The 14,083-nt window shown below is 25.2% G+C and overlaps 1 protein-coding gene across 2 annotated transcripts; it reads left to right on the forward strand.

Annotated features, from left to right (window-relative positions):
* The first annotated feature begins 2,082 nt into the window (after window positions 1–2,082).
* LOC111300587 (protein DETOXIFICATION 41-like) lies at window positions 2,083–5,084 on the forward strand. Of its 2 annotated transcripts, none has more exons than XM_022896215.2 (8): window positions 2,083–2,445; window positions 2,532–3,076; window positions 3,198–3,284; window positions 3,397–3,453; window positions 3,568–3,806; window positions 4,087–4,205; window positions 4,298–4,384; window positions 4,814–5,084. In XM_022896215.2, the coding sequence occupies exons 1-8, from the start codon at window positions 2,131–2,133 to the stop codon at window positions 4,892–4,894; spliced, it is 1,530 nt and encodes a 509-aa protein (XP_022751950.2). In that variant the 5' UTR covers window positions 2,083–2,130; the 3' UTR covers window positions 4,895–5,084. The 2 variants fall into 2 exon arrangements, with proteins under 2 accessions (XP_022751950.2, XP_089602966.1); XM_089746840.1 differs by having other exon boundaries at window positions 2,532–3,106; window positions 4,814–5,026.
* The last annotated feature ends 8,999 nt before the right edge of the window (window positions 5,085–14,083 follow it).

The raw sequence follows: 14,083 nt of genomic DNA on the forward strand, positions 1-14,083 counted from the left end.
GAAGGCAAATGTTAGCTGGCACCATAATATAATATCAGTTAGCATCTCACATGATAGATGAAGGATCAAAATGAAATTCTCTCAAAGTTTAGGAAATAAAAATAAAACTATTTCAAAATTTTATATATTTCATATATATTTTATAAATATTAAAGTTAAAATTATATTTTTATATTTTTATTGTAATATAATTTATTAGTTATATTTTTTGTTTTTAAGAGAAAATAGGTTTTTAAAAATTAAAATTAAGTTAAAAATTCAAATTCTTTTTTAAAAAATCAATTTCATTTTAAAAACAAAAAAATTATTTTCCATTAAAAATATTATTTTATTCATAAATCATAATAAAAACATTATGTTCTATTCATAAAATATATATTTTAAAATATTAAATATCTTTTACATTACTTTTTCAAATATATTTCATAAAAAATAAATAAAGGAAAAGATAAAAACAATTCAAGAAAAATTGATTTTATATATTTCAAATATATTTTATAAAATATTATAATTTAAAATATTTTTTAATTTTTATTATGATATAAAATAATATTTTTCATAGAAAATATATTTAAAAAAATTAAAAATAAGTTAAAAATTTCAAAATAATTTGTTAAAATTACATATCATTTTTAAAAATTAAATAAAAATTTTATATCTGTTTAAAAAATTAAATAAAAACTCTATATCATGTTAAAATATTATGTAAAAATTTTTAGATTATTTTTAAAAATAGATTTATTAATCTTTTCAAAGATTAAAAAACTCTATATTCATATAAAATGAAAAAAATATAATTAAAATTTTTTTTTATTTTTTCTTTTTTATAAAACATATTTTATAAAATATATTTAAAAAGAAAAAATAAAAGATATTTAATATTTAAAAAATATTTTTTGGATAGAAAATAATATGTTTTATTATGACTTAAGAGTAAAATAATATTTTTAATAATTTTTTTTATTTTTTAAATGTATTAAATTTTTAAAAAGAAATTTAAAAATTTTAACTTAATTTTAAGTTTTGAATATCTATTTTACATTTAAAACAAAAATCTATCTAAAAAAGTTATATTATAAAAAAAATTTGCAAATATAATTTTCAATTTAATATATTTATAAGACATATATGAAATATATAAAATTTTGAGATAGTTCTTCTTTGATCTCTAAACTTTAAAAGAATCCTATTTTAATTTCTTATTTGATATGTGAGATGCTAAGTGACATTATCACGTGGTATTAATTAACATTTGCTGTAAATTTAAATAGTACCATAAATTAAAAAATAAGAATAGAATAATTTTGAGTAATTAAATTTTGATTAGAATTTTTTAAAATTTAAATATTAAATAAAATTTTAATCAAAATTTAAAGATTATGAATATTATTAACCCTAAAAATAATTGTATTAATGAATTATATTAAAGTTCGAATCTAATACAATATTTCTTTAAGTTACAGTACTTTAGCCATTTCATCGGAGAAATGAAATGAAATGAGTAGGTTGACCATCACCAATGGTTCTTGCAAAGGAAAACGACACACCTGCCCATCAGGAAAGTTCCCAAAAGAATGAAAGCAGAGGCTGAGAGTAGGGTAAAGAAAGACTCGAATGTCTTGCCCCACCAAGTACACAAAAGTTCGTATTCATCCGTTAACATTTTCATCATAATCGTAATTATTATAAAGCAGACAGCTTAAAACTTTCCCTTTTTGTCTTCTTAGACTCAAATATTTGTGTATGAAACTCATTTAAAAGTAACAAATTGGATTGATTAAAATAATGTTATGTGCACGAGCATCACCTAACTGCATTTGATTTACCAACAAAAATCTGCAGACCTGAAGAAACAATTGAAAATTGAACTACCACTTTTGTATTATATAACTTTTGCGCGTTCGTGCATTTGCCCTACGAATAAAAAATTAGGTGAAAATTTTTTGGCTTTATCTACTCTTCTTTTCCCTTCTAACTATCTAAAAGAACGGTAGTTAGCTACTTCTTTATCACCATCAAAACGAACTAGTTAAATACATTGGCTTTTACTAGTATCTATGTTTCAAAGGGTCAAACTTAAAATATTAGTTTTACTAGATTCTTCACTAGATTGCTAGCTGTGGTTTGACAATGGATACCGCTGCTGGTGAGTATCAGCCATTGCTACTCCGTCTCGATTCCCATGCTAGGATACAAGATTTATCATCTGCTGCGATCGACGAGTTTTTGCAGCACAGGCCAGTTGCATTTCGATGGTGGCCAAGGCTAGTGGAGTGGGAGTCCAGGCTTCTTTGGCTTCTATCCGGGGCTTCAATAGCTCTTTCCATATTCAATTACATGCTCAGCTTTGTCACCTTAATGTTCGCTGGACATCTGGGTGCTTTAGAGCTTGCTGGTGCTTCTATTGCTAGTGTTGGTATTCAAGGTCTTGCCTATGGGATTATGGTATATAGTATTCTTCTTCACCTTTTTTCTTCTCTGTTAAATTATATATTAGTCTCATCCATCTTTTGGATTCGTCAAAAATACAGTTAGGCATGGCCAGTGCAGTGCAAACTGTGTGTGGACAGGCCTATGGGGCAAAACAATATTCAGCAATGGGAATCATTTGCCAAAGAGCAATAATCTTGCACTTGGGAGCGGCAGTCCTCCTAACATTTATGTATTGGTACTCTGGTGCTGTCCTCCTAGCAATGGGCCAAACTGAAAGCATAGCTCAGCAAGGCCAAGTCTTTGCTCGAGGTTTGATCCCTCAAATTTATGCATTTGCCATAAGTTGCCCGATGCAGAGGTTCTTGCAAGCACAGAATATTGTGAACCCCTTGGCATTTATGTCCGTTGGGGTATTCCTCGTGCACATTCTTTTCACCTGGGTTGTTGTCTATGTCTTGGATTATGGCCTACTGGGAGCTGCTCTTACTCTCAGCCTCTCATGGTGGTTACTTGTTATTGTAAATGGACTTTATATTGTTCTGAGCCCATCTTGCAAGGAGACTTGGACTGGCTTATCTTTTCGAGCATTCACTGGAATTTGGCCTTATTTCAAGCTAACTGTTGCTTCTGCTGTTATGCTTTGGTACGAGTCTGATTATTATTGCCGACTAGTGTAATACACATTGTCTCTATCCTTTATATTTGTCACTTCTTTGGAGATATGGTACATTTTCCTTGTCTGATTTTAGTTCAAAATAATGTAGTTTGGAGATTTGGTACAACCAAGGATTGGTGCTTATATCAGGGCTCCTTTCTAATCCAACAGTCGCACTTGACTCTATTTCAATTTGGTAAAGTCAATGTCCCTTTTCTTTCATAAAAAAAATGGCATGAAACCGATACTCTACGTCAGCATATATTTCTTATGTTTAAATCATGCAATTTTGTTTGGTTCATTTTCAGCATGAATTATTTGAACTGGGACATGCAATTTATGCTAGGCCTCAGCGCAGCTGCCAGGTTAGCAAACTAATCAAAGCTTAAAATTAGATATTTCAATGTGTTGGTACTTTGATACATTTTCTTCTTTTGCGACTGAATATTGTTATATCATTATCAATTGGCCTTTGCCAGTGTTCGAGTGAGTAATGAGCTAGGGGCAGGTCATCCAAGGGTGGCAAAATTCTCAGTTTTTGTGGTGAATGGGACAAGCATCCTTATTAGCACAGTTTTCAGTGCAATTGTTTTGATATTCCGGGTTGGATTGAGCAAAGCATTTACAAGTGACTCTGAGGTTATAGAAGCAGTTTCGGACTTGACTCCACTGCTTGCCATCTCTGTTTTCCTAAATGGCATTCAGCCTATACTCTCAGGTAATTATTCATGTAATTGATCAAACATATATATATATATATATATATTTTCTTGTAGACTGTAATTTAAGATGGAAGAAAGTGTAGATCTTGAGATTTGAATTTCGATATGCTAGATATTAACTCTTAAGAATGGTTGTACCAACTGAGTGCTCCAAATTCAAACATATTATTTCAAAACAGTTCATGAAATTGATCCAACAAATATGGATGTTTTGACACCAAGGTTCTGGTGATGTGCTTATTTATAGTTTTCTAATATTTTCTATTGGAATTTCAGGTGTGGCAATAGGGAGTGGATGGCAAGCAATTGTGGCATACGTAAACCTGGCCACGTACTACATTATTGGTCTCCCAATTGGATGTGTTCTTGGCTTCAAAACTAGTTTGGGAGTAGCAGTAAGTTGATTCTCTGCTCATTCTCTCCAAATCCCTTATGAATTTTCACTATTAATAAATAAATTGGGTATGCATTTTTTGACACTGTTCAGGGAATTTGGTGGGGGATGATTATTGGAGTTGTTCTACAAACAGCAACTCTTATTATTCTCACTGCCAGAACCAATTGGAACAAGGAGGTAAATTTTATTTGCAGTAAACAATCTAATCGATAATGTATTTCATTTCAAGTGCCCATACAATAACTTTAAAAAAAGGCCCAAAAGGTTTTATCCAAATGTGAGATTGAATTTTTACCTCTAAAATTTATAGTTTTTACATCCATTAACACTATTTCTGTTTTCCCCACTTTTTCATTTGAAACTATTTAATCAAATGCGAATCTATTCTTTGAATTACGGTATCCATAAATACTTTTAAAATAAAAAAAATTACAAAAAATCTTTAAATACCTCTAAAATTTTTTCATGAACACTTCAAAAATTAGAAAATAAAAAAAATTAAAATAAATTTTTTTATAAATACTTTCAAAATTTTTTTATGAATATCCATTATTAAAATTATTAAATCTTTTGATAGTTTCACTTAATTATTAAATGTGTTTGTAGGTTGAAAAGGCTGTTGTCCGGTTGAGGAATTCAGCAAGTGAGGAGACAGTAGACATGGTGACAGGAACACCAGGAGTCTGAACACATTAATATCTTTGTTTTCCAAGCATCTCATCCCACAATTTTGAATTTTTACTCTTGTATTTTTAAGTTAAGGCAATTACCTTAGGTAGGTTCCCTTTTTTTTTTTTTTACCCTTTAATTTATCTTCTTTACTGCACATAAGTTGGTTCCTACTAATTTGATAAATTAAAATCAACTAAATTTCATTAACTCGATTCGATGATTCAATTTTAGTAATGATAAATTAAATAAATCATTTTAAGTGATTAATTTGATCAATTTTTAATTTTTAAAATTAAAAGCTGAACTTAATTATGTAATGTTTTAAAGTTGAAAATCAATTTTATCTAACGGATTGCTCATCCCCAACATATACATGAACCACCTTGTTTCTGAATCGAATGTAATCAGTTATAATATTCCAATAAATTGAAAAACCAAGGCCATAAAACAAAATGAAAAGCCAAGGTTGAGTTTCTCAGGTATTATCTCCAATTTTCTTGTAATAAAATCTAAAACATTAATTTTGGTAATATAGGGTAAAGGCGCCACTTGTCGCCTTCAATTTTTTTTTTTAATTTTTATTTTTGTAAAAAGTACTTAATAAATATTTTTTGAATTATAAAAAAATATATTTTAAAAATATTTTATTTTTTATGTGCGGACCCACTTAAACTAAACTTTCTTTTGTGCTTTTTTTTTTTTTTTTACACATTTTAGCTTTTTTTTAATATTTAATAAAGATCTTAAAATTTTTTTTTTATAGAACCCACTTGATATTAATGATATGTTATGTAATTTTTTTATATATTTAATAGTTGATTTTTTATATTTTATTTCACTTGATAGGAATAGCAAGCTACGTATTAAGTGATTTGATTTTTTTTTATTTTTCTTGCTATTTACTTTTTTAAAAAATTATTAATATTGTTTAAAATATTTTTAAAAACTTTTAATGTGGGATCATTTGATATGATTATTTAAAATATATATTTTTCTTTTTTGTTATTTTTTCTTTTTTAAATTTGATAATTTTTAAAGAAATGTATTTACGGAGGTGTTAATATCATATCAGGATTTAATTTTATTTTTTTTTATCTTTTTTTAGACTCTTTTTTAGGCCTTTTAAAATCCACGATATAAAATTTTTAAGAAAAATTCATCGTTACAAATGTTGCGTGATAGCTCAACCTTTTTTTTATCTTTTTATTTTTTTAGTTTTTCTTTCTTTTTTTAAAACAAGATCATTTTTTGAATAAAAAACAACCGAATGTGTATTGTGGCGCCATATTTCTTTTTTATTATTTTATAATTTTATAATTAATTAAATTATTATTTAATATCTTAATTTAAAAAATTAAGCTTTAAAATTAATTGAGATATCAACATAGGACCCCAATAAACTCATTTCACCTTTCTTTTTGTTTTTTATGTATTTTTTATTAAATTAATTTTATTATAAAAAATTAAAACAATGGAATATTCACGTAATATCTCATGTGTCTTTTTTTTAATTTCTCTTTTTTTTTTGTTTTTTTAAAGAGATAAATTTTACTATAAATATATTAATTGACAGATATGCTAAAATAATATATCTTCGAAAAGTTTCAATTCATACCAATTCGACGGGGTAATTTTTTTTTTTTTTTTAAATTGGGATGAGTTTGAATGGATCAAGTTTTTTTATAAGATGCAACGTTGAGACAAAAACATGTTTAAGATGTTGTGTTTCAATTCATTTCGACATATGTATAAAAATATATATGTTTTATTATTAATTTAATTTTATATTTATATATATTATATTAATAAAATTATTATTTAATATTTTAATTAAAAAAATTAATATTTTAAACTAGTGGGGATGTTGACGGCACATTCTATGAATTCTTCTTTATCATTTTTTTTATTTTTTTTCATTTCTTTTATTTTTTTCATTTTAAAATTTCTTTTGTTTTAAATTTTTATTTTTTAATTAGGTATATTTTATGATAATGGGAGGTGAATTTGGATATCCACGTATTACCACTATATGGTTTTTTTTTTAATTTTTATTTTTTTAATTAGATAAATGTTTAAAAAAAATGAATAGAGATGGCAAAATAAAAAAAAATTAACTCATAACAATTTTGTTTGGAAAAAAAATCAATATTTGATAAGTTTTGATTGATCTTAATTTGATATAGGTATTTTTGTAAAAATTGATATCAAATCAAGTTAGATTTGTTTTTATAAAACAACGAGAATGAGTCAAAAATGGATTTATGATGTTATGCCCCAAGCCCCTTCGATATATATATATATATTATTTATTTAATTTTATATAAATTTTATAAAAAAATAATGTTAATAGTGATGCCTACATAGTATCTTCTTTTGTTTATTTTCTTTTATATATTTTTTAAATTAGTTCAATTTTACAACAAAATAAATTGATTAATAGGGAGGACAAAACAATTAACATCTAATAGGTTTCCATCCATTTCAATTTGATATAGGCTTTTTTTATAAAAAAATGGATATCAAATCAATATTTATATATATTTTTAATATTATTTATAATATTTAAAACCTTAAACATTTTATTAATTCTCAATCAACATATCAATATATATTATTTATTAATTTATTATATAATAATAAAAATTGTTTATTTATTAAGTTATTATATAATAATAAAATTTATTATATTAAGTCAATAAATAATTTCAAAATTTTAAAATAAAAAATCAAAATAGAAAAAGGAACGTTAGTGTATGGATATTTTTGTCCAGTCAATATAATATTGAGGGCAAAAGAGAAACAAAAATAAAAAGATGATGGGCAAAGTTAGAATGAAAGGAATGGTAGGGAGAGGGGATTTATGACCGAGGCTAAACATTTCCGTGAAGAAAAGGAGTAAAACGCCCTTCCTAATGTTACCCAAATAACACGACGTTGAGATTGGATTAAAAAAGTGGTGCAAATCGCTTCTCAATCCCCCTTCAGTGGAATCCAAATGACTCCTTAATCGTGTTTTATAAAATAATAATAATAATTAGACAACATTAGAACAAAAAACGAAATTTGGTGAAAAAAATGAGTTGAATAATTGAAGAAAATACGATTGTTTCAACTGCTGATAATAAATTATCAAAATAGTTTGTATATAGCAATTTTAAAAATTTAATCTCTCTACCACAACGGTGATTGTTTGAAGAGAGTGTTTGATATGAGATTATCTGTTTAAAATTTACAATAATATGCAATCGATAATTATATTATCTTTTTTGTAGTAATTTAAAAATTTTATATGACAACAATCTTAGATCATTAGGAAATAAGATCATTATCTTAGGGAATGATCTGATTTTTAACTTAAAAGTTGAAAAAATTTTATCACTATAAAAAAATAATTTTCAATATTATTTTTGATTAATTTACTTTGACAAAAAATTTAATAACATTGCCGCCAATAAGCTGACCAATAAAAATTTTCAAAAATCAAATTTTCTAATTACTTATTTAAAAATTTTTTTTTTTTTACAATTGAATAAATGTTAATTGATTAAAAAAATAATAAATTTATTTAATAATTTTTTAAAAATTATTTTAATCAAAATTGATTTATATTTTTTAATTTTTTATAAAATAACATTGAACTATTTTATAAACTATTGATTCAACAAATACTTACTTTTTCTTTTTTCTTGTAATGTTATTTTGAATATTTTCTACTCTATGATTTATTTTTTTTCATATAGTACGAAATATGGTGATTTAAAAGTAATAATAATTTATAATATTGTATTAAACATGATAATATAATATCATTGATGATCAAATCATTTTCGTAATCTTATCACTATAATAATCTTATTACCACGGCGATCGTATTTTTAAAAATAATATCAAATACTACTTAAACGTAAACAATCAAACAATCATATTCTTTTAAAATGTGTATCAATAGTTTATCTTATTCACGTATTGATTATAATTCATAAATATAATTAAAATTTAAACTAGTAAAATATATTGATAACAAAACTAGAACTTATACTAGAAATTATGATGACACTGCTAATAAATTGACTTGGAAAGGAGAGATACGTGTTTTGAAAATTTGTGGCTAGAGCATTTGTTTTGAGGGAATATTTCATTTGCAATTCTTTTTACTACAATAGTTCAATTAGTCAATCACAATAAAAAATTATATGAAGGTCCATTAAAAAAATATGAGTTCTACATAATTTTTTATAGATCTTATATAATATTAAATTATAATTAATTAATTGCATTACAGTAATTATAGATGATACACTTCTTTCAAGTTAATATAGTTTTCAACTTGGAGAGGGCAAATAACTTTAAAAAAAAAATGGGAAATTTTTGGGATATTTTGTTTATTAATTAAACCTGTTCAACATCCTTAAGAATTTAATTTTGATTTCTTCAGATCGGCAACAACTTCCTTCATATCAATCCTCTCCTCTGGTAACTGAACATGGGCAATTAAGTGGGGAACAAGTTTGAGTGGAGTTGGTATGGAAAAAAGGAGGATAACATGCCTGTCATGATGAATAAGCATTGATTTTCAAAGCTGCCAGACCTGAGGTGGTCACCGATTGAGGGTTTTAAGAGTTGTAAAGACTTGACCTTTGCAGAGCTTAGGTGGTTGCCAACACACCTCACATGTCGAGCTCTCAAGACAACTCATTGGACCAGCCAAGAAAGCATCACGCGGAAATGAGCTGAGCTGGAAATGCCAGGTCAGAAACTGGTGCAGCCTGGGAACTTCCACAGCACTGCAACATATTCCTCTTTTGGGCTGGCTTTTTAGGAGGCTGAGATTGATTAATTTAGACCATTAATCATCTGAAGGAGACCTCAATATTGGCTATAAATTGGAGCTAATGGCTGGCCTTAGAGAGTTTTTTTCCTTTTCATTTTTTTTCCTATGCTTAGTCTAGGACGTCTTTGCTGTCTGATGGCAGCAATATTGCTGGCCGACCAGCCCCTCCTTTAAGACTTTATTATCTTTCCTTTTTATTTTATTTTCAAGCTATTTTAAATGTTGTTTTTAGTTATCTTTTAGCTTGTTTAAATTTTCCTCAAGTTGCAAACACATTCCAAGCTCTCTTTTATTTTTTTAAGTAAGTTCTTATTTTTAGTTTCTGCTAGTTTCCAGATTTAATTTCCTTTATTTGGGCTCTTTGGAGCTTGAAATGGATAGCTTCGGATGCTAATTTGATGAAAACATCAAAGGGCTCCACAAGCTTGATCTTTGTGTATTTGTTTACTTGTATTTTCTATTTCTTGCTCTTTAATTTTTCTGACCAGTTTTTATATTTTGCCTTTTAATTTTTTTGTTTCTGTTTACATATTGTTTTTATGCTTCTATTATGTTATTAAATCATGTTTAAGTGTTTATTGCATGGTTATTTAAATGCATTAGACAGTTTTGTTGGTTCATGCATTTTTCCTCCCATTCTCCATGTATTATTTCAAGTAGTTTTTCTTCACTTTGTATGCAATTTTTGGTCTGAGTGTCCTGCATACTTTCTGTTCATTTTTAAGTCTATTTTGAGGTTATAAAACAGTTTGTTACGTTACATGTAGCTAGGATTAGTTTTGATTGCATTTAGCTTACTAGATCCAAAGTTTAGGTTATGATTTATGTGCCACCTAGTGTATATTTTTTTAAACATTTCTGTTCAGTCTTAGGTAAAGCTTTACATACCTTTTTGGCTTGTTTTCATGTCTATTTTAAGCTGGTAAAATAGTTTTTTACAAATTCGTTGGGTATGATTGCATTTTTCTAGCATCTTAGTTCATAGGTTTTAGTTTCTATGCATTCTAGTATTTCAGTTTGCACAAAATTTTATTTTCATTTGTATTTGGTTTTTGCATAAAGTTCTTGTAGGTTTTTGGTTCCATTTTAGGTCTAGATTAACCATGTAAAATAATTTTTATTTTTATGTACATTTAATGTATGTTTATGTTGTAATTAGTCATAGGTCATGTAGGAATTTATGTTAGTTTACATGCAAGTTTTATTTTCTGTTTTTATTTTAATTTTTTGCATTTAAATTATTAGGCTTTTATGTTTAAATTCTTGTTTAAGTGTGTTTAAATTATTTTCATGCCTTAGTTGATTTTTGTTTAATTGTTTAATTTTCTATTTTTAGCACTTTCCATTTTTAGTAATTTTTATATTTAGTAAGCTTGAGTTTTTAAGAAGATAACTTTTTCATAATTTATAGTAATTAAATTTTAAATATTTGGTAAGATTTAATTTTCATATAGGTTAACTAATAAAATAAAAAAAGATTTTCAGTTTAACCATATATATCTGAAGTGTCAAAATTAGTATTTACCCTTAGGTTTAGAATTCTCAATCCCTGGAGATGATAATCTAAAATACTTGCAATTTTTATTACTTTTGTGATGCGTACACTTGTGGTACTCCCAATCGATAACAACAGTTATCACTATTATTTTTTTGTTTAAATGTAATTAGTCACTTAATGAGATTTATTTTCTTCAAAGAGATCCTAAACTGAATTCAAATTCTTTAAAAAGAATAAGTTATGATCCATAAAACATAATTATATTTGAGAGTACAATTACGTGTAAAGTATATTATAGCACCTCACAATGCTCATTTAAAGGAAAGTATAAGTTAATTTGGTGTTATCCAAAGTCTTAAAATATATTAAAAAAATTTTCAAACAAATTAATATTGGAAATTATTTTTAAAATTATTCGAACAATTTGATAGTAATATAAGAATATTTTCTCATCTCACAAATATTTAAAAAAATTATTGTCACTTTCTAAAAAGATTCTGACATCAAATTCATAAATATTTTCAAAAAATTTATATCTTAATAATTAATAAAATATTTCAATATTTTTAATAAGAATTTATTTTCAAGATATATCTTCTAATAGTTTGATAAGATTAAAACTTAAAATCTTATTTTTAAAGATTATTAAATCTTTTAATTGTTCGATAAGATTTAATTTTAATATTTAAATCCATTAATAGTTTAATAAGATTAATATAAAAAATTTTATTTTTTTAATTTTTTAAAGAGATCATTAAACTTTTTAATAATTTGGTAAGATATAATTTTAAGATTTAAATCTTTCAACATTTTGATAAGATTAATTTTTTAAAAATTATTTTTAAACCCATTGAATTTAACAATGCAAAAACAAAGATTTTAATGCAATAAATTAAAATAACAACTTAACACGAATGCAATAAATTATTTAAATGCTCAAACAGTCCAATAAATCAAAACAATAAACTAAAACAGTCTATAAAACCTATGCAGTAAATTAATTAATGCAAAAAAACAGTCTACTAATTTATGCATTAAAATAGTAAACTTAAACTATGCAGTAAACTAAAAATAGTTTTATGAAACTAGTGCAGAAAAATAAATATGATGCAGTAAACTTAAAACAGTCCCTAAATTTAATACAAAAACAAAAACTATATAAATTAAAGTATAGAAAATAAAATAGTTTTTAAAACCCTAATGCAGTAACTAAAACCTAAATCAGTTTACTAAAACACTAAGCTAAACTAAGAGCAGAATTTAAAACTAAAGTAGAAAAAACAAGTAGAGATTTTCTAATGATACAAAAATATTAATCTAGATTTAGAAATATGCAATTAAACTAATGTAGTAACTAAAAATTAACTGCAGTAAAATATTAAAGTGCAAAAAATAGTAAATTAAAGCCTAAATTGTGCAAAAATTGAAACAGTGTAGCAAAACTGAAGTAGTAATTAAAAACAGTAAATAAAAATTATCTAGAATGCCAAACATATAAGTAAATAAATTCTAAATTGATCCTACACATGCAATAACTGAAACTGTGATCAATAAAGTAAATTAAACTAAGCTAAATACTTAAAATTGAAAATTTAAAGAAGAAAACAAAACATAGAGGATGCAAAAAATTAAAACTGTAAACTGTTTAAAGAAAACTGTAAAGAAATAAAGAAAACCCTGAAGAACACTTAAAGAGCAACTAAAGAAAACTTAGGACTAAGGACTGATCTATCACCTTAAATCCCTATCCTTCTCAATTGGAGTGCTTGGCGATTTATAGATAAAGAAAACTTAGAGGTGGTGCTTGATTGTTTTTGTCTTTGTGGCTTGATAGTGGTTCTTTATATAGAAACTTAGTCCTAAATCAAACAAAATCCTAAGTAAACAAGAACTTCACTAATTTATTTTCATCAAAATTTGATTTAAGAATCTCAACCAAACTCCACAATTTTGCAATTTCGAACCTCTTTTCCATTTTAAAAAAATTAATAAATCAATAAAAATAAAATAACTAGAAATAAAAAAAAATTAAGCCTAAGAAACATGAATAGAACCGTTGACTAAATACGAGATCTATAGTTGTCCCTCTTTACGTAGTTTTATAAAATAAAAATTATGTAAATATATAGATATTTATTACATTCGGATTTGACTCAAAATAAGATTTTAGAAATTTTCATTTGAAATAAAGATTTCTAAATTGAAGTTCAAAGGTTCTCAATTAAAAATTCCAAGTTCCTAAATTTGAAATCCAAAAATTCTTACTTTGAAATTCAAATATTCACAATTTGAAACTAAAAAATTCACAAAAACTTTGAAGATTCGCAATTAAATTTACAAAAAAAATTAAAGATTCACAAATAAATCCAAATACTCACAACAACTTAAAGGTTCACAAGAATTCAAAAATTCATAAGAATTAGGAATTCAAAGATTCGCAAAAAATTTGCAAAAGTTCAAAAATTCACAAGAATTTAAAGACTCACAAATAATTTCAAAGATTAGCGAAAATTTAACGATTTGCAAGAATTCAAATATTCTCAAAATAAATTTCAAAGTTTTACAATTGCAAGATTTGTAAATAATTTTCAAAATTTTACAAATGAAATTCCAAAGTTTCACTTTCAAAAAAATTTTAGAAATTCACATCAAAATTTCAAGATTGACATTCAAGAAATTTTAAAGATTCACATCCAAAATTTTAAATATTCGCATTTGAAAAATTTTAGAAATTTACATCCAAAATTCAAAGATTCATATTCAAGAATATTAGAAATTCACATCCAAAATTTCAATATTCAAATCCAAAATTCAAAAATTCACATTTCAAAAATTTTAGAGATTCACATTTGAAATTCAAATATTCACATACAAG

Source organism: Durio zibethinus, chromosome 18, assembly GCF_047325235.1.
Source record: "Durio zibethinus cultivar Kanyao isolate XHJ-2024 chromosome 18, ASM4732523v1, whole genome shotgun sequence".
NCBI classification, from domain to species: Eukaryota; Viridiplantae; Streptophyta; class Magnoliopsida; order Malvales; family Malvaceae; genus Durio; species Durio zibethinus.

Coding starts and splice junctions, on each gene's coding strand:
- LOC111300587 (XM_089746840.1), top strand. CDS start 2,131: ATGGATACCGCTGCTGGTGAGTATCAGCCATTGCTACTCCGTCTCGAT. Junction 3,107..3,197: donor GATTATTATTGCCGACTAGT/GTAATACACATT, acceptor AAAATAATGTAG/TTTGGAGATTTGGTACAACC. Junction 4,385..4,813: donor GAACCAATTGGAACAAGGAG/GTAAATTTTATT, acceptor ATGTGTTTGTAG/GTTGAAAAGGCTGTTGTCCG.